Source organism: Ceraceosorus guamensis, assembly GCF_003144195.1.
Source record: "Ceraceosorus guamensis strain MCA 4658 unplaced genomic scaffold IE81scaffold_13, whole genome shotgun sequence".
Taxonomy (NCBI): Eukaryota; Fungi; Basidiomycota; class Exobasidiomycetes; order Ceraceosorales; family Ceraceosoraceae; genus Ceraceosorus; species Ceraceosorus guamensis.
Genome location: NW_020290008.1, coordinates 305261 through 322828, shown reverse-complemented (window position 1 = coordinate 322828; position 17568 = coordinate 305261). Strand labels below are relative to the sequence as shown.

General features: G+C 54.8%; 5 protein-coding genes across 5 annotated transcripts; 3 read left to right on the top strand and 2 right to left on the bottom strand.

Annotated features, from left to right (window-relative positions):
• Nucleotides 1-141: 141 nt before the first annotated feature.
• Nucleotides 142-4458, top strand: IE81DRAFT_299538 (FACT complex subunit SPT16). Its single transcript, XM_025512202.1, has 11 exons — nucleotides 142-455; nucleotides 555-659; nucleotides 757-841; nucleotides 919-1040; nucleotides 1119-1277; nucleotides 1348-2457; nucleotides 2543-2891; nucleotides 2973-3098; nucleotides 3178-3293; nucleotides 3368-3679; nucleotides 3759-4458. Exons 1-11 carry the CDS (start codon nucleotides 384-386, stop codon nucleotides 4224-4226), a joined length of 3024 nt encoding a protein of 1007 aa, XP_025371389.1. The 5' UTR covers nucleotides 142-383; the 3' UTR covers nucleotides 4227-4458.
• IE81DRAFT_321630 (hypothetical protein) lies at nucleotides 4429-8077 on the bottom strand. Its single transcript, XM_025513407.1, has 12 exons — nucleotides 7670-8077; nucleotides 7581-7594; nucleotides 7382-7510; nucleotides 7057-7303; nucleotides 6935-6977; nucleotides 6658-6849; nucleotides 5665-6592; nucleotides 5396-5586; nucleotides 5169-5322; nucleotides 5049-5105; nucleotides 4881-4983; nucleotides 4429-4805 (listed from the first exon to the last, which is right to left on the bottom strand). Exons 1-12 carry the CDS (start codon nucleotides 7752-7754, stop codon nucleotides 4729-4731), a joined length of 2220 nt encoding a protein of 739 aa, XP_025371388.1. The 5' UTR covers nucleotides 7755-8077; the 3' UTR covers nucleotides 4429-4728.
• Nucleotides 8078-9132: 1055 nt separating this feature from the next.
• On the top strand, nucleotides 9133-11975 carry IE81DRAFT_38574 (hypothetical protein). The gene is made up of 3 exons (XM_025517296.1): nucleotides 9133-9980; nucleotides 10044-10915; nucleotides 11003-11975. The coding sequence occupies exons 1-3, from the start codon at nucleotides 9345-9347 to the stop codon at nucleotides 11835-11837; spliced, it is 2343 nt and encodes a 780-aa protein (XP_025371387.1). The 5' UTR covers nucleotides 9133-9344; the 3' UTR covers nucleotides 11838-11975.
• Nucleotides 11902-13948, bottom strand: IE81DRAFT_321627 (hypothetical protein). The gene is made up of 6 exons (XM_025513406.1): nucleotides 13398-13948; nucleotides 13093-13314; nucleotides 12637-13002; nucleotides 12437-12549; nucleotides 12118-12320; nucleotides 11902-11999 (listed from the first exon to the last, which is right to left on the bottom strand). The coding sequence occupies exons 1-6, from the start codon at nucleotides 13664-13666 to the stop codon at nucleotides 11970-11972; spliced, it is 1203 nt and encodes a 400-aa protein (XP_025371386.1). The 5' UTR covers nucleotides 13667-13948; the 3' UTR covers nucleotides 11902-11969.
• A 934-nt stretch (nucleotides 13949-14882) lies between these two features.
• Nucleotides 14883-17490, top strand: IE81DRAFT_321624 (acetyl-CoA synthetase-like protein). Its single transcript, XM_025513405.1, has 5 exons — nucleotides 14883-15667; nucleotides 15957-16321; nucleotides 16409-16437; nucleotides 16561-16747; nucleotides 16879-17490. Exons 1-5 carry the CDS (start codon nucleotides 15030-15032, stop codon nucleotides 17364-17366), a joined length of 1707 nt encoding a protein of 568 aa, XP_025371385.1. The 5' UTR covers nucleotides 14883-15029; the 3' UTR covers nucleotides 17367-17490.
• The last annotated feature ends 78 nt before the right edge of the window (nucleotides 17491-17568 follow it).

Sequence of the window (17568 nt, the reverse complement as noted above, 5' to 3'; positions counted from 1 at the left end):
TTTCTGCTCACTCTCTCTCGCGCGAGAAAAAGCGTGCGCATCTGAGTCGCGCGCGCGCGCTTGCGCCGGCACGCGTTGATGAGCGCGTCTTTGGGTGAGAAGTCGCGATGCACGTCACAGGGTTGTCACATTCACGAATGCACGAAGACAGAGATGATTAGACGACTCGTGTGGGTACGAGAGCACCACACCACGCTGGATGACCTACGATTGGCATCCTCACTTCAGCCGACGTAGCCAACTCCCAGCTCAGCAATCGCCACCTTTTACCCCCTTGCGCGCCTCTGATACAAGCTTGTAGCGCAGAGATCCCAGAGGCACGCGTCCTCTTTCCATCGATCCACGGCTCGATCGAGCATCCCGCGAGCTGCCTTGCCCTCGCCATGTCGGAAGCGGTTGAGATCGACAAGGCCGCCTTTACTAGGCGAGCGGCCCAGCTGCTAAGCAGATTCAAAGTGAGTCAGATGGACGAAAGTAAAGAAGTGGTGTGGATTGCTTGGGCCCGTGCGCTCACAATAACCCCTCTTCTGCCCTCTGCCCTCTGCAACGCGAAGGGAGGAGCGTCGCAGGATGAATCCTTCAAAGATGTAGGCTCGGTGGCTATTGTCATGGGCGCTGCTGATGAGCAAGTGGCATACAGCAAGACGACGGCGTTGGTGGTGAGTAGATCGGTAACAGCGAGAGCGATTGGCACATTACATCACTCGCTCACCTCGGCGCTTCGCCGCTATCTTCCCGTCTTGCTCGTTTCTAAAGACGTGGCTGCTCGGCTACGAATTTCCTCAGACAATGGTGGCTTTCGATCAGAAGGGCATCATATTCGCCACGTCCGCGAGCAAGAGTGGGTCACACGCCACAGACGTCCTTGACTCCCTTCCAAAGAGGCGTATGCTCATGACCTATGCTGCCTTTGCACAGCCAAGTACTTGGAGAACTTGGGCTCCTCATCCGTGAACGTGACGGTGTTCAAGAGGACGAAGGATGACTCTCAGAATGCCAAGATCTGGGAAGACATCATGACTCGTCTCAAGGGCAACGGGGTGAGTGCGCAAGACGCTCGCAGAACACCGCTCTTCTGGCTCGCGCTGACCGGGTCAGTGCTTCTGCCATGTGACCAGAAATCCATCGGCACCCTCATCAAGGACAAGCCTCTGGGAAAGGTGGCAGAGGAGTGGAATAGGGTTGTGGAGAGGGAGACTGCGGCGCAGGACGTGGAGCTGTTCGATGTTGCTGTTCCACTAGCGTCTGCTTTTGTGCAGAAGGATGAGGAAGAGCTGGTGAGTGGTGCGAGTCAATCCTTGCACGCTGCTCTCCCACGCTGATTTGCCTGCGGCGCACCGTTATAAGAGGACAATCCGCACGGCTGCCAAGCTGAGCAGTGGCGTCATGTCAAAGTACTTTGTCGAGGAGATGAGCGGCATTCTGGACGAGGAGAAAAGAGTGACTCATTCCAGGCTGGCCGATAAGGTGGAGGCTCAGTTGGAAAGCGACAATGCGGCATTCTGGAAAAAGATTCGTGGATTGGACGGGGTGGATATGGAATTGGCAGACTGGTGCTACACGCCCATCGTGCAGTCTGGCGGAGAGTATGATCTGCGAACTGCTGCAGAATCCACCGACAAACCCCTTCAAGGCGCGAATGGAGGAGGCGTCATCCTAGCCAGCTTGGGCATGAAGTACAAGAGCTACTGCGCGAATGTTGGGAGGAGTTGGTTGGTGGATCCCCACAAGTCTCAGTTGAAGCATTGGACCCACTTGTTGGAGCTGCAGACGGAGCTGGTGGAGAAGCACTTGAAGGCGGGTGCAACCTGTAAAGACGTCTATGACGCTGCTGTCAAGTTCATCAGCAACAAAAACGCAAACCTGGCTGGTCACTTTGTAAAGAGCATTGGTTTTGCCATTGGCATCGAATTCAGGGACCCCGTGTACAATCTCAATGCCAAGAACACGAGGCAGATTCCTAAAGACTCGACTTTCAACGTCTCTCTTGGGCTGGACAAGCTGGACGATCCCAATCACGAGGGTCAGACCTACTCTTTGCTGCTCATTGATACCATTCGCATCAACTCGGGCGATGCGCCGGCTACTATTTTGACAGACAAGCTTCGATCGGCAGCCGACTGCGTCTTCTACCAGGACGAAGAGGACGAGGAAGAGGAGAAGAGCAAAAGCAAGTCGGGCAACTCTAACGGGTCGTCCCCCAAGAAACAGCCTCAAAACGTGACGGCTGGAGGCAAAGTTCTGAGAAGCAAGGGAAGGACCAATGAGCTGGATGCTAGCACTGCGAACAAGATCAAGGAGCACCAGAGAGAACTGGCGGAACAGCTTCAGGAAGACGGCCTGGCCAAGTATTCGGAGGATGCGGGCGGCGCTGACGGGGACACTGGAAAGACTTTCAAAAAGTTCGAATCCTACAAGCGCGATTGGAACTTTCCAGCCAAGACGAAAGATCTCAGGGTGAGTTTGATATGCTTGGCATGCTGGTCCTCTTGCAACGAAAACGACGATTTTGAGACCTGACGTGCTTGCATGCGGTCGATAGATTTTTGTGGATCAGCGAGCGCAGACGGTCTTTCTGCCCATCTACGGCTACGCGGTGCCCTATCACATCAATACGATCAAGAATGTGTCCAAATCCGAAGAGGGAGACTATACGTATCTGCGCTTCAATTTTGTCACACCCGGACAAATTGTGGGCAAAAAGGAAGATGTGCCATTCGAAGATCCGGACGCTACCTTTATCAGGAGCATGTCGTTCAGGTCGGACAACGCCCACCATTTTACCGAGCTCTTCCACGAGATATCGGACTTGAGAAAAGCTCAGACCAAGAAGGAGACGGAGAAGAAGGAAATGGCAGATGTGGTGGAGCAAGACAAACTGATTTTGAGCAGTAAGTGTTCAGCTGCCTAGCCCTTGTATCCTTGCGCCCCTCAACGAATGCTAAGTCGACGCTCGTTTTTGGAACGTGCAGAGACCCGAACAGCCGCCTTGCGCGACGTCTTCCCTCGACCCGCTCTTGAGGGCAAGCGTCTGCCTGGAGATGTCGAGATTCACCAAAATGGCCTGCGCTTCACGGCGAGGAACAATTTGCAAATTGGTGAGTGGTGGATGCTGATTTGCCAGCGATCACCAAATGATCTCGGCCACTGACGGGAAATTCTTCTTGCTCGCCACAGATGTTCTGTTCAACAACATGAAGCACCTCTTCTTTCAGCCTTGCGATAAGGAACTCATCGTCCTGGTGCATATTCATTTGAAAGCTCCAATCATTGTGGGCAAGAAGAAGACCAAGGTGAGTCTGGTACGTTCGCGGGCCTCTCTACACGACTCGTCTTGCTGATCGTCTCGCCTCTGGTCATCGCACAGGATGTGCAATTCTACCGCGAAGCATCAGACGTCAATTTCGACGAGACCGGCACGCGAAAGCGAAAGGGGAGAGGTGGTGACGAAGACGAGATCGAGTTGGAGCAAGAAGAGAGGAGAAGGAGGCATCATCTCAACAAAGAGTTCAAGTCTTTCGCTCAGAAGATTGCGGATGCCAGCGAAGGTAGACTCAGCATTGACACGCCCTTCAGAGAACTTGGCTTCAATGGTGTGGGCCACCGAAGCAACGTGTTGCTCCAACCCACAACGGATTGTCTGATTCACCTGACCGACCCACCATTCACCGTCATTACCGTAAGTGGAGGAGTGTGACGTCGCCGCTGTCCTCCTTGCAGCATTGCTAACATGCACTTGCACAAACCCATTTCCGCAGATTTCGGAAGTGGAAATCGTGCACTTGGAAAGAGTGACACTGAGCGGATCCACATCATCTTCGTTCGACATGGCGTTCGTCTTCAAAGACTTTACTCAAGCGCCTATGATCATTCGCAGCGTGCCCATGGCGAGTCTAGATTCGGTCAAGGAATGGCTAGACTCTGTCGATCTGGTCGTCACCGAAGGCATGGTGAATTTGAATTGGGGACAAATCATGAAGACGGTGAGGGAATCGCCGTACGATTTCTTCGTAGATGGAGGTTGGTCCTTTTTGCAAGATGGAGATGATGGCTCGGATGGGAGCGAATCTCAAAGCGGCTCGGACTTTTCAAAAGAGGTTTCGGATGCGGAGATTTACCAATCTAGCTCCGACGACGATGATGGTAGCGAATTTGGAGACTCGGAGGAAGACTCTGGATCGGGAAGCGAACCTGCTACAGAGAGCGACAGCGACGAGGACGACTAGCCTTACGCAGCTTGCTGCTGCTCCATCTCCCCTTTTGTCGCATCGCGGCCCCACCCTGTCCCTCGTTGCTCCTCATGTCTAACGTCATCATCATCACCACCACCACCCCCAAGACCAATCCATCCCTGCAGCCGCACTTGCTCTCTTGCTCTTCGCGCTGTTCAAGCAGACGTCGTATCTGGGCACTCTTTTCAAGTATTACATTGTGGTTACGAAAAGAGAAAAATGTCGTGTGCTAGCTACCGCGCCCGAGTCATGCGCTTGGCTGGTCGGCACGCCGGGGTCAAGAGTACAGTATTGTGCGTGTGGGGTAATTGCCCTTGTGGGATTCAGGGGAATCAGCACGAGAGTCGAGCTCCGCTTTACAGGTAGTTGTGCCAGTGCGATTCGAAGACACACGAGAGCCTGACTAGCCCGCCGCATGCACGAGGATGAAGAAGGGGGCGCTCGGTGCGCCGGGCTGACGATGAGTGCTCAAAAAGTCACGCGCAACGTCGTCGCTTCAAGCGACGGGGCTTTGTTTATCTTCCGCATCTTCATCGTGGCTGACGCTGAGGTGCTCTAAGACCAATGGCCAGACTGTCAATGTGGCCACGACATGGTCAGCATTGACCCTCGATCGGTGTGCGCAGCAGAGAAGCGCTGTCAGCTCACCAAAAGCGAGACCGGGATGAGCGGTGTGGCGCGCAAAGATGGTCTTCATGACGGTAGACTTCTTGACGCTGCTCCAATGCTTCAGCAAGAAGTCGATTTCCATCTGCAGAAGGTGATGCTTGGGTGAGCCACGGGATCCACCGGTAAGCGGAGCCCATCGACACTCACGTGCATGATATCAGGATAGCGAGTATTGAAACCAGAAAATGCTTCCCACACGATGTTCTGCGGTAGAGCACCAGCAATCAGCAAGCATGCCAACCACGAGGCAGGAGACGCGCCACTGACCTGCGTAGTGAGGCTTTTGGCTATGTGAGTTTCGGCGCGCTTCTTGAGCTCTGGAAGCTGGAGCTTGTCAGCAAGCTTGTACATCGCTTTGGCAGAGCAAGGAGCGGGCTTGTCGGGGTGCTCGGCGCAGTACGTGTCGATCACGGCTTGGCGTCTTGACCGGCCACTCCAGGCGTTGTCAGCACGATGCTCATCACGTGTTGCAAATCTTGAGACCCTAGACTCACCTCTGATGAGCGCGATTCATCTCTTGCAAGAACAGAGAGCTTGCGGGGCGGACAAGGTTGCCGTCGGTAGACGTGTCGTCTGACACCTCAGCAACGAGGAAGGAGGAGGTGAGAGGGGCAAATTCAACAGCATCTGTGTACAAAAAGAACAGCAGCGCTTTAAAGGTGGAATACGCCGAGTCTCCGACGACCTGGATGGAAGGACGCGAGATGTGACCGTGCTTATGAGCTCTCACAGTCACGTTCATGCCTGCCGGGCTCTCACTCACCACCTTGCGGCGTTTGCGACCATTCGGAGCTGGCGCCTTTGCACAAGCACGGCGCTTCGAACGGGGCGACGTGACGGGGTTGACGGACTCCTTTCTATCACGAGTGACGCCCTTGCGTGGTGACGGCCGAGGTGAACCACGCGCTGAAGATGTCCGACTAGGCACGTGAGAGCGTCCGGGATTCTGTGCTTCGCTGTCATGCTGCTCTCGTCCACGCTCGGAGGCGGCAAGGTCTGCGAAGTGTCCTGACTCGGGCTCCTCTACGTCGTCCGAATGGTCCACGGCATCTTTCGCGGCATCCTGAGATGCGTTGAGTCCCACGCCGCTGCCATCAGAGGCCTGTAGAGGGGCGCGAGTGGCGACGCTGACGATGTCGTCTTCCTCAAAGCCATTCTCTTCGTCCGTGTTTTCGTCTTCGCTACCGACGGCGCGAGAGTCCTCGGCTGCAGCGGTATCCGCGCTCGAAGTAGGCGAGTCTGCTCGAGACCCCCAAGGATCCTCTTCGTCATCCATGTCCTCATCCGAATCCTCGAGGAGCACGTCTGGACCACGTTTGAACGACTCGTCCCCTTCGTTCGAGTTGTCCCCTTGCAAGGAAATGGCTGTTGCTGCGTCGTACTCGCGTGCCGAAGAACGCGCACCACTACGAGAGCCACTCGCTTGCTGCAAGGCTGAACTAGCATCTCTCTGAGGTGGGGCAGTGGTGACCGCTACTTTGGGAGCATGGGAAATCTCAACCGTCAGATCCATTTCCTCGTCGCTTTCATCCGAGACTTCGGCCGTCTCTCCCTCTATGAAGCCACTTTCGAACATGTCGCGAAAGTACTCGCTACGGAGCGCGAGCACCTTCTTGATCGCGTAAATCTTTTTGGGAGGTACGTTGTGGCCATTTCGTGAAGGAGGCTGAAGTAAGTGAAAGACGACGTCGCTACGTGTCGACGGCAAGCAAAGTCAGCGCCTGAGCATGGAGCAGAGGAACGACACAAAACCTACCTGTGCTCTGGGTCGTCAAGCAGAGATCCCATCGCCGAGATGAGTACGGGAGGTACATGATGCTTCTCTGGTGCGCGTGCTGAAGGTCGCTGAGCACTGTCCGTGACCGTCACAGAAATGAGGACACCATCTGTCTGCTTGACCGCAGGGCAGGTATAGTATACGGCATCTCGCTTTGCAAATTGTGCCCAGCTGTGGAGGGCGGGGCGTGGACGCATAGTCCCAGTTCAGCTCTGTTTGCCAAACACCGCCATCAAATCACTGGACAGACGCTTACCCCCAATTACTCGTCTTGTGTGAGAAGGCATGATCATGCGCCTCTGCACGCAAAGAGGTGACCAAAGGCTCGGGTCAATTCTAGAACCGCCTGCCAAAAAAGCAATGCGCTAGGTGTCGTACCTTTGGTCCCCAGCTTGACTGATCTGTCCAACGAGGTCATCTCGAATGTGAACTTGTACACGCCCTGACGAATCCACTTTTCGTCCGTTTCATGGGCGATCTTGTTCTTGTTTCTCGATGCACTGCTTCCATCTCTGTAGTTAGTGCCATTGATGCTGCTCTCTGCCAAAGGTGCTGATGCACTGGCTGCTAGAGGGCTAACGCGCTCGTGAGGTAGAGGCTCTGCGTTGAGGTAGACAGCACAGCACTTTTAGTCACCGGCTCCATTGATCAGTGACTGTATGCGGGCGTACGGAGGCCGCGCAGGCGAAAGACTTGCACTCACTTGATCCAAGCCGCTTTGAGCATAGAACAAAACTGTCCATCGACCTCCTCCGAAGGGCGCGGACTTGACCACCTTGGACTTGGTCTCGGCTTTGCTCGCGTCAAACATCTGCTTGAGCCCAAACAGCGGCTGGGAGGGGACGACGATCAGTCAAGGAGGCGGTAGTCGAGGTCGCTTCTTCGCAACAAGACGAGCTCACCCATTCAAAGACAACTACAAGTGATTCAATACCGTATGCCCGCTCAGCTAAGAAGTGCATGTTTGTGGTGCAAATGTCATCCTACTCACTTGACTTTGTCTCTGTTGGCTCAGTTGGAGCATCCCCTTTCTTTGATCGCGTGGCCGAAGCCGGCTGCGCACTCGAGGAGCTCATAGGGAGCAAAATTTAAGGTGGGCACGGTAAGCACTCGTGTCCGTCGGTCCAGTCTGAAAGGTGCGTGTTGTGAATGAGGGGCGCGCGCGCGCGGATGCGTGAAGTAGTTTTTGGGTCGCCGGGGTCGCGCGGAGGTCATTCGAAGTGTTGCGGGGTGAAGGCCCTATGTGCTGAGTAGAGTGAAAGTAGCCCGAGGAAAGTCGGTGTCGAATGGATGCGTTGCAGCGCGAGAGTGCCGACGCTGAACGTGACCACACGAGGTGAAAGTTTGGATCAAAGGTTGATGTGCGTAGCCTACGTTAGGCACAATCGTGAGAGTGTACGACGCATCGCAACTGTAAGCGAGGGCTAGCGTCCCTATACATATCCTCCTATGCAACGCGAGGAGACGTCTAGAAGATCACGTGTCGTCAGGTGTTGGCAAACGTGACGCGCACGGCGATCGGTTTACCTGCAGCAATTAAAGCCTGCACTTCAAGGCGGTCAAAATTGGGCAGCGCGTTTGTAGCGTACGCATGCATATGATGCAGGACCGTTGGTACCTCCTTCACAAATCACGATTTACGCGTGATTGCGGGATCATGCAGTCAGAGTACGCATGCGACGCTTCAAGTCACACATCCAGCAGTCACGAGCAATTGCTGCTTGAGTGCTTGGCATGGAAGCTGCTGCAAGCTGCTGCAAGCCACACCACACACAATCTGGCTGATGCTATAGGCTTCGTCAGTCATATGATCACTCACACTCGATCACACTCGTGACTCCTGCCGGCTCCATAGCCGAGCCTGTTTCGTTTCACACTAACGCATGCAGCAGCTGGCACGTTTGCTTCGAGTATATGTAGTGTTCAGCAGGCACGGCACAGAGGCGGCACGCTCGACCATCACCTCGCCTGTGTTCGTGATAATCGCGGGCAGCAGGGTTGTTTATGTTTGAAGTCACCAATCAGGCCGATAAGGTGGTATATAGTCATACCGGCGGAGCGTATCATCTGCTGAGTGCGAGTGCGAGTGCGACTGCGAGTGCGAGTGCGAGTGCGACTGTATAGGGCACGTCATGCTCCGCTTCGATCTGCTTCAGGAGGCGGAAGGTCTGCTGAAGCAAGCAGTCACGAATCATCGCTGACAAATGACGAACCTGTAGGCGTTGCTTGCCGTCACGAATAGGACGTACATGGACGTATACATGGACACACGCTTGGCGGACATTTGTCGACCGCCAAGAAAAGGATCTAATCTCAAGCCACTTACGTCCGTCCGCGAGACGCTAACAGCATATCAGCATCAGCAGCTACCGTAGCTTCCGCCCTGCCATGCCGCCATGCCATGCACGCAGTCGCATTCGTGATTCGAATCAAAGTCGGGATGCCGGTGTGGTCCGTGTTCACAACAAGTTGCCCGATCGCGACTCTTATATAAGCCTATGAAAGCTGACGCTAGTCCATCCCGCCTCAAGAAAGGGCCCCAACCCGCATCATTCGCACTCGCACTCGCACTCGCACTGCTCCTCCTCGCTTGCTCGCAGCTTCACAACTCGCGCCTGCAACTCACGACTGCGAGAGTTTGAGGGTGAAGGGAAATTCGCAATCAAATGCCGGACCCTTCCAAGAGACCGCTCTCAGACGATGAGCTGGAGAAGCTGTTTGACGAGCTGGATCACTCCAAGGATGGCTACGTCACCTTTCAAGAGCTCGAAACGCAATTTCTCAGAGTTCACGATGAGCTGGTACCCGCACCAAAAGAGCATCATCTGACGCATCCCAATCGACTGGGCAGAGCAAGCCATGCCAAGACAAAGTCCGCTCCACCTCCTTCGAGAACGGAAAGCGAGCAGACCAAGGTCGACAATGCAGGCACAGCAGGCAGTGGAGGCAAGAACGTCGCGTCGTCAGATCAAGAGAAGCGAGCACAAGCAGATCGCAATGATCTGCACGACTTTCTCTACTCGCTCTTGCCCAGAGACGCAGATCGCGTGAGCAAAGCGGACTTCAAGAAGCTGGTCAGCACCTGGGACTTGCCGTCTCAAGAACACACAGACGAGGCCGAAGAGATGAGGAAAGATCAGGAATGGTCCAGGCGGCTAAGCTGGACCAGAAGTCTGAGAGCGCATTGGAGCGTAGAAGGTCCTCGTTACGCCTTTTTGGCTTTCGTCACTCTATGTCTGATCGCCTTTGGCCTATGGCAATGCCTGGAATATGTGACCAATGCCGAAGCTAGAGCTGCGCTTGTGAGTATGCCAGGCCACCGCGGTGCCTTTTTGTCCACGACTGACCACGAGGTGCTCGTTCAGGGTTGGGGAGTCATCATGGCGAAGACGTCCGCAGGGGCTCTCTACCCTTCCCTATTCTTCATGATTCTAAGCATGTCTCGCTGGCTCTTGACACTCTTGCGGCGATTCTACTGGCTTTCTCGCTTCATCGACTCGGATCTTCACCAAGCTTTCCACATCTACATGTCGATCCTCTCGCTCTCACTTGCCACTTTGCACGCCATCGGACATCTCACAGGATCCTTCATTTTCGGCTCGAGGAGAAATCCAGAAGCGCAGGACGCGCTACAGACCTATCTGGGAGACGAAAGACGTCGCTACATCGATTACGTCAGGAGCTTGCCGGGATGGACGGGATTGACGAGCTTTGGTATCTTCTGGCTCATCGCTTTGATGAGCATGCCGGCTGTGCGCAAGCGGGCCTTCGAGCTGTTCCAGCTAGCTCATTTGCTCATGTTTCCCATGTTTGGCCTTCTGGCTGCTCACGGTACTGCCAGACTGCTGCAAGCTCCGATGCTAGGTTATTGGCTCGTCTTTCCCGTGCTGTTGGTCCTCTGCGAGAGGTCATTGCGCTTAATCAGAGGCTTCATTCCAATCCCCGCTCGACTCACTCGAGTAGATGAAGGCACGGTCTCGGTGACAATGTCCAAGACGAACGGCAGGGGCTGGAACTATCAGCCCGGTCAGTACATCATGCTGCAGGTCCCTGCCGTTTCCAGATGGCAGTGGCACCCTTTTACTATTTCTGGTGTGGTCAAGGACAAGTTGCAAGTTCACATCAAGCTTGAAGGAAGCTGGACCAGCGCGTTGGCAGATCTCGCAGACAAAATCGCAGCAGAAGCTGGAGAGCGTGAGCCCAAAGACGGGGTGGATATCAGCGTAGGCTTGGATGGGTGAGTGAACAAGTGATATGTTTGTGTGTCACGCACACTTGGCACCGCTGCTTGCTGACGGTGACCATCACTGCCCTGGCATCTCAGACCATTTGGAGCTCCTGCGCAACGTTTCTACACGTATCAAAAGTCGATCATCATAGGTGCAGGAATTGGCGTGACTCCCTTTTCCGCCATTCTTTTGCACTTGGAACAAGAGTTGACGAGCAAAGGCGATCCGTGGCAGCTGAGCCGACGTCGAAGCAGCTTTCAGAGCATCTCGCGAAGCATGAGCAGAATCCCGAGCCGCTTGAGTCGACCAAACTCTAGGAGCGGGAGCGAGCGACAAGTTGGGCAAGCCGAAAGGGGTTTGTCCGCTCAAGCTCAAGGAATGGCGCTCTCCCGCGCCTCGACGCACCATCAAGCTCAAGAAGGCCAAAAAAGTGGTCCTGATCGAAGGGTAGACTTTCACTGGATCGTCAGGGACAAGGATCAGCTGCTTTGGCTTTCCACACTGCTCAACCGTTGTTCCAGATTGGCAGACCAGACGCGCACGAGCGGAGAGTTGGAATTGAACATTCATCCCCACATCACAGCCAAGCGCAAATCCCTCTCCACCCTCGTCTTTCGAGCGCTCTTGGATAGACATCGCACAAAATCTCACCCATACTCGGCACTGACAGGCCTAAGGAGCAGATCAGAGTTTGGCAGACCGGAATTGGGTCAAGGGGGAATCTTGGATCAGTTCGATGAGGATCTCTGCAAAGCTGGAAACCAGGCTTGGCCAGCAGGCACGGACAAGAGGAACAGAAAAGTCGGCGTCTTCTTTTGCGGGCCGCCTGTCATCGGTCGACAGATTGCTGATCGAGTGCACCAGCTCAATGTCGAGAATAGGGCCAAAGGCACCTATATCAGATACGTCTTTCACGTCGAGGTGTTCTGAGGCGGAAGCCCCGCTCTGCTCCGCCCCTCCCAGCATCGCATCGCCGGTCACGCATACCATCTTTCTGTTTGTCATTGCAATCACATTCCGCACGTCGTGTAACGATGCCACACTTGAATCTTTTTTTTCTTTTCATCGTTTGAGCTGATTCCTTTGTCGTTTCTGATCGAAGGGAGAGGCAAAAGGTCAAGGCGCGACTGTTCAGTCTAAAAGCTCAGAAGAACGCTCGCGTGAAAGAACAAAGCAACAAAACATAACAGAAAAGTAAAAGAGCATTCACCTTGAAACGTTCCATGACGAGCTGATCGCTAGCCAATTCTCTCCTCTTCTGGCCATCTCCTGTTCGTTCGGGAGCGGAAGCGCCAGGCGCGCTGATGTGTCCCTCTGGAAAGATTGCAGCTCCTCCTCTACGTACTTCCGCATCTTGCTTTGCAGCTCGCATAGCGTCCGCATCCGACTGGGCATGCTGTTTAGGTCGAAAGACTGTGGGGGAATTTGCACCCGTGCAGGAGCAACATGCTGAATGTTAGGGAATAGGCCTCGATGGACCCCAGAAAATCCACGGATCTGGGATCGTGCCGTCCTTCGACGGAACTCACAACGCGATGCGGCCAGCAACTCGTCTTCTTCTCTTCGAGCGCCCCGATTGGCTCTCGCTTCATTCATCGCCCGCTTCGCTTGTTCCGTATCCGCGATATTCTTGAGTCGATTACTGAGCGTGATCAGAAGGGGTGAGCATTGCACTGTCCTCATCGACAGATAGCACGATCAACGTCCTTTAAGCAAATTCGAAACTCACTCCATCCCCAGATCCACCTCTGGCACGCTACTCAGCAAAGCCGCACTGAGTCCCTGTTCCGACTCCTCCTTGTCCGGCACTTTCGAGACCTGTTCCTGCAACGATCTATACTTTTCCGCAATCCTATACAATTCATCTTCGGGGTTGTTCAAAGCTCGAACCACATCTCGAGGATCCGTCGGTAGCTGCGAAGAAGGACCATCGCTAGCTTTGGATGCAGATGTCGCCGCGGCGGCTGCTTTTCGAGCGGCCATCTCCTTCTCAATGTAGGCCAACATGTGCGCATCCACATCCACTGTTCCAGTCTCTCCGGAGAACTTGTTGGATCTTACCAGCTTTCGATTTCCTTGGGCATCCTCATCATCGCTATGCAATGTTCCGTGTTCAGCAATTCAGCGTCAATCCAGTGTGCCCGACGCAATCAAGCCTGCAAGAGCACGAGTCTCATTCACGCACCTTTCTGCACCGCCACCTCCTCCGCCACTCTTCATATCCTTGGCGACCAATCCGCCCCTACGCATCTGCTCCGCCCATCTATCTTCCTCTGTCTCCGCTTTCTTGGCTCCTCCCTCCGCTTTCTTTTTCTTCTTCCTTTCGCCCACATTTAGCTTGTCCAGAGCAATGCCTGCAGGTTTCTTTCCAAGCGCGCGCAAAGCCAACAGATCTCGAATCGACAGACTTTGGTGGGGGGAAAAGGCGGAGCGCATGAGGCTTGTATGCGCACCCAGCCTTCTGATCCTACAACCTCGTGCCTCACTCACTCGGCTTCTTTTGTGCTCTGCTCAAGTTCAGATCGTTGCGCATCCTCACCCATCATTTCATTCTCGTCTGCTCCCCTCTCTTCATCTTGCATCCCACGCATTCTGACGCCCACACTCCTCTTGCCGCCGCCTCGCTTCTTGAACACTGACCTCGCATCCGCTTGCTTATCCGTGCCCGCATCGATCAAGTCGTCCTGCGCATGCGGCGCGGCTAGTAGGTCGACAGAATGTCGATTGGGCGAACTTGGACCTGCTTCGTTGTTCGACATTGTGATTGTCGAATGGATCACGAAAGGCTGAAGGATTGGATGCTTGTTGAGAGTGAGAGCACGCAAAGGTGGAAATGTGATGGGCACAGCTCGGATTATTAGCCCTGTTGATGATCTGATCTGCGCTGCGCGGACTGTGGTGGGAAAGAAAGGAGCAATGAGCAGCTCACCTCACCACCAATGATCGTAAAGGCATGCACGCATGGAGGACAGGATTTGATCCTCGATTCTTGATTGTTGAGCGGTGAGGCATACACGTGACACTCTTTCACGTCACTTCAGTGGGACGCGCTAGCTGAGACAGTCTTGAGTATGCACCTCCGACAACGCGCGCTTGCATGATGTGTGTGGCTTTGGACGCGGCAATCAAAGCGAGCCGAGTGCCGATCGAAGTCCGTCCTGCGTTTTAGGTTGCGCGGCTGCTGCGATGCTGCTGCTGCTGCTGCTGCTGCTGCTTCATGCTATTATATAGCTGCTGTCTGTCATGTCAGGTCGCACGCTGCTGAATATGGGGAGCGGGCTGCATGCATGGCTGGCCATACTCACGACTCACGACTATAGCTGTTCCTCTTCGGCATGTGTAGATGCTGCGTCCGTGTAGTCATTACCCGTGATGGATTGTGGAGAAAGGCGCTGCTGCTGCTTCCGCTGCTGCCAGGCGGATGATGAAGCTGACCTGCGTACAAGCTGACCTGCGTAGGGATCGAGGCGAAGACCAAGAAGGGACAGCACCGCATGCATTGCATGCATGGATGGATGGCTTCGAAGTCGTGATGAGGAGCGCAGGAGCGCAGGTGCGATTCGCCGTCCTTTGCTTGCGGCAATTAAAGATAAATCAAGGAGTTTGAGTGGAATTGGACAGGGCATAAGGACTCGTGACTCGTGGTCGCTGGCTGCTGGCATGGCATGCCATGCTTGATGCGATGCGATGCCTTGCAGCAGGCGGTACCGGAGCTGGGATGGGCGTCCATGGCAGATGGAGAGAGTGGGTGGGTGGGGTGTCGGGCGGGTGCATGGTGGGTGCATGGTGCAGCAGGTGAAGCTAGGCGACCGGCGGTCATGTGCCAAATTTGAGGCATGCGGCATGCCATGCCATGCCATGCGTGCAGGCGCTGCTGCTATCAATGTCGCTCGATCGGCCAAGAGCGAGATGAAGCAAGCGGGGTAAACGATGTACGTTGCGCTTCATCCTGCTGCTACTGCTGCTGCCGCCGCCACCACCGCCACCACCACCACCACTGGCATACAGTCAGACTCGTGACTACACCGATCCCGTCATTCCACCTTCCCTTTTGCGACGGACGTTGATCATCTCTGCGCTCGACACGCCAAGCTTCACACATACACGCGCCCGCGCACCATCATGCAGGTAGTCAAGTCCATCTACGGCGACGCTCCATCCGCCCAGGGTCGTCCAGGCAACATTTTCGATTTCCTCCTGACCAATCCCTACAATATTCCCTCCTCCAACGTAGCCTTTGTGCGAGCCAGCGATGGCAAAACCTTGACGCGCGCTGATCTCTTCCAATCTTCCCGTCGACTAGCGTGGGCATTCAAAAACGTTTTGTATCTTCAAGCAGGTGATCGAGTGGCCCTCTTCTCTCCCAACAGCACCACTTATCCCATCGTCGTGCTGGCAGCGCTGTGCGCCGGCATCACCATCGTACCTCTGAACCCCATCTATTCCGGTCAAGAATTTGTTCATCCCGTAAAAGATGCAGGTGTAAAGTATGTTTTTGCGCATCCCGCCGTAGCTCACGTGGCCAGGGAAGGTCTGCAGCTGGCTCAAGTGCCCGAAAGGAGGGGTGATCATCAAACGCTGTGGTTGGTGGATGAGACGGATGAGCTGGCGAGGGGCGAGAATGGCGAAAAGGATGTGAGGAGCTTGATGGGCGAGCAGGAACTGCAAACGCATCACGTGGCAGATCCCAAGGACACCGAAGCCTTTGTGGCTTACAGCTCCGGAACCAGCGGGATGCCCAAAGGCGTACAATTGACCCAGTGAGTCTGTCCAGACGCGGGAGCAAATGGCGGAGATGGTCCGGTGGGGTGGCAGCCCGCCAAGAGGGGAAGGGGTGTGGGGGGGAGTCTCGTCGCTGGATAGAACCGCATCATCGTCAAGCTTTGCCTCGCATTCGTGATTTCTCCGATCGATTCCGACTCATCCAGACGCCATATCTTGATAAATTGCTCCTTCGCTCTCGCGCGCGCGCGCGCACATCCATCCATCCATCCATCCATCCATCCATCGACCGTCGTCGCCCTTGCGATGACATGCATACACGCACAGCCTCAACATGACATCCGTCACCATCGCCATCGATATTGGCGTTGGGGAGGACTTCAACTCTCGCGATACGCACCTAGCCGTGCTGCCCATGTTTCACATCTTCGGCCTATCAAAGTTTCTTCACCATGCCCTCTACGCTGGCATCAGAACAGTGGTTCAGCCAAAGTTTGAATTGGAGCAATTCTTGAAGGCTATCCAGACGTACAAAGTCACGTGCTGCTTCGTCGTACCTCCCATGCTCGTCCTCATCGCCAAATCGCCAGTGGTGGAAAAGTACGATATCAGCACGCTGGCAAAGGTCCTTTGCGGCGCAGCTCCTCTCAGCGCCGAGCTGGGAGACGAGGTGCAGAAACGGTGCCCGCACAGTAAGTCTGATGAGCGGTCATCCGCACACGAGGCTGTTCGATTGCCATGCTCACACCTTTTCTGCGACCGCTGGTCATCGATATCAGTCAAACTATCACAAGGCTACGGTCTCTCCGTGAGTTGTGCCGTGTCGACTCCATGAGCCAGCATTCGCAACCCCCCTCTAGCACCCAATTTTCATCATTGCCCCGCTCACCTTCCCCTCACCTCCCCCACAAACCATGTGCACGGCGCGCAGGAGACATCGCCATCAGCAACGCTGATACCCACAAAGGATTATCACAAGTACAAGGGCAGCGCGGGTCGCTTGTTGGCTGGTGTAGAGGCTAGATTGGTGACGGAGGAGGGCAAAGATGTGGCTCACGAACAAGGGACAGAAGGCGTGCCTGGCGAACTCTGGTTGAGAGGCCCAACCATCATGAAAGGTGAGGCTTGTGCCACGTGCCCATCTCGCCCAAGGCCGTCGCGCGTGTCTGCGCTACGCACTCCGCGTCTACATCGCTGAATCACAATGCTTGCTGTCGCCTTCCCGGCAATTTCCCCTCCTCCTCTTCAGGCTATTTGAATAGGCCCGAAGCGACGGCAGATTGCATCGACAAGGACGGCTTCTTCCATACGGGAGATGTTGCCATTCTGAAGGATAATCATTTCTACATTGTAGATAGGGTCAAGGAGCTGATCAAGTACAAGGGTTTCCAGGTAGCTCCTGCAGAGTTGGAAGGTTTGCTGCTACAGCATCCGCAAGTGGCCGATGCGGCCTGTATCGGCGTCTACTCCAAAGCTCAAGCTACGGAATTTCCCCGAGCTTACGTGGTGCCCAAAGAGGCGTCTATGTGGAAGGAACAAGAAAAAGCCAAAGCATTTGCAGAGGAGATTGTGAGCTGGGTGAATGGCAAGGTGGCGAACCACAAGAGGCTTAGAGGAGGTGCAGTCATCGTAGAAGCTGTACCCAAATCCCCTTCAGGCAAGATTCTCAGGAGAATCTTGCGCGATCAAGCACAAAAAGAAGCGGATGCTGCTGCTTCATCCTCCTCAAAGCTGTGATGGATGAAGGAAGCAGCATGAGAAACATTGATACGTCCTCCCCCCCCCTCCCCCTCGTCCGCCCCTTCTTTGCTTAATTTCCGCGCGGCGGGACCCCCCCCCCAATGGACACGCGGTACGGTACGTCTTGCCGACTTGCGATTCGTGTGCGATCTGGGTGATTTTGATCTGCCGATGCGATCGAGCCGTTCTCCACGACTGC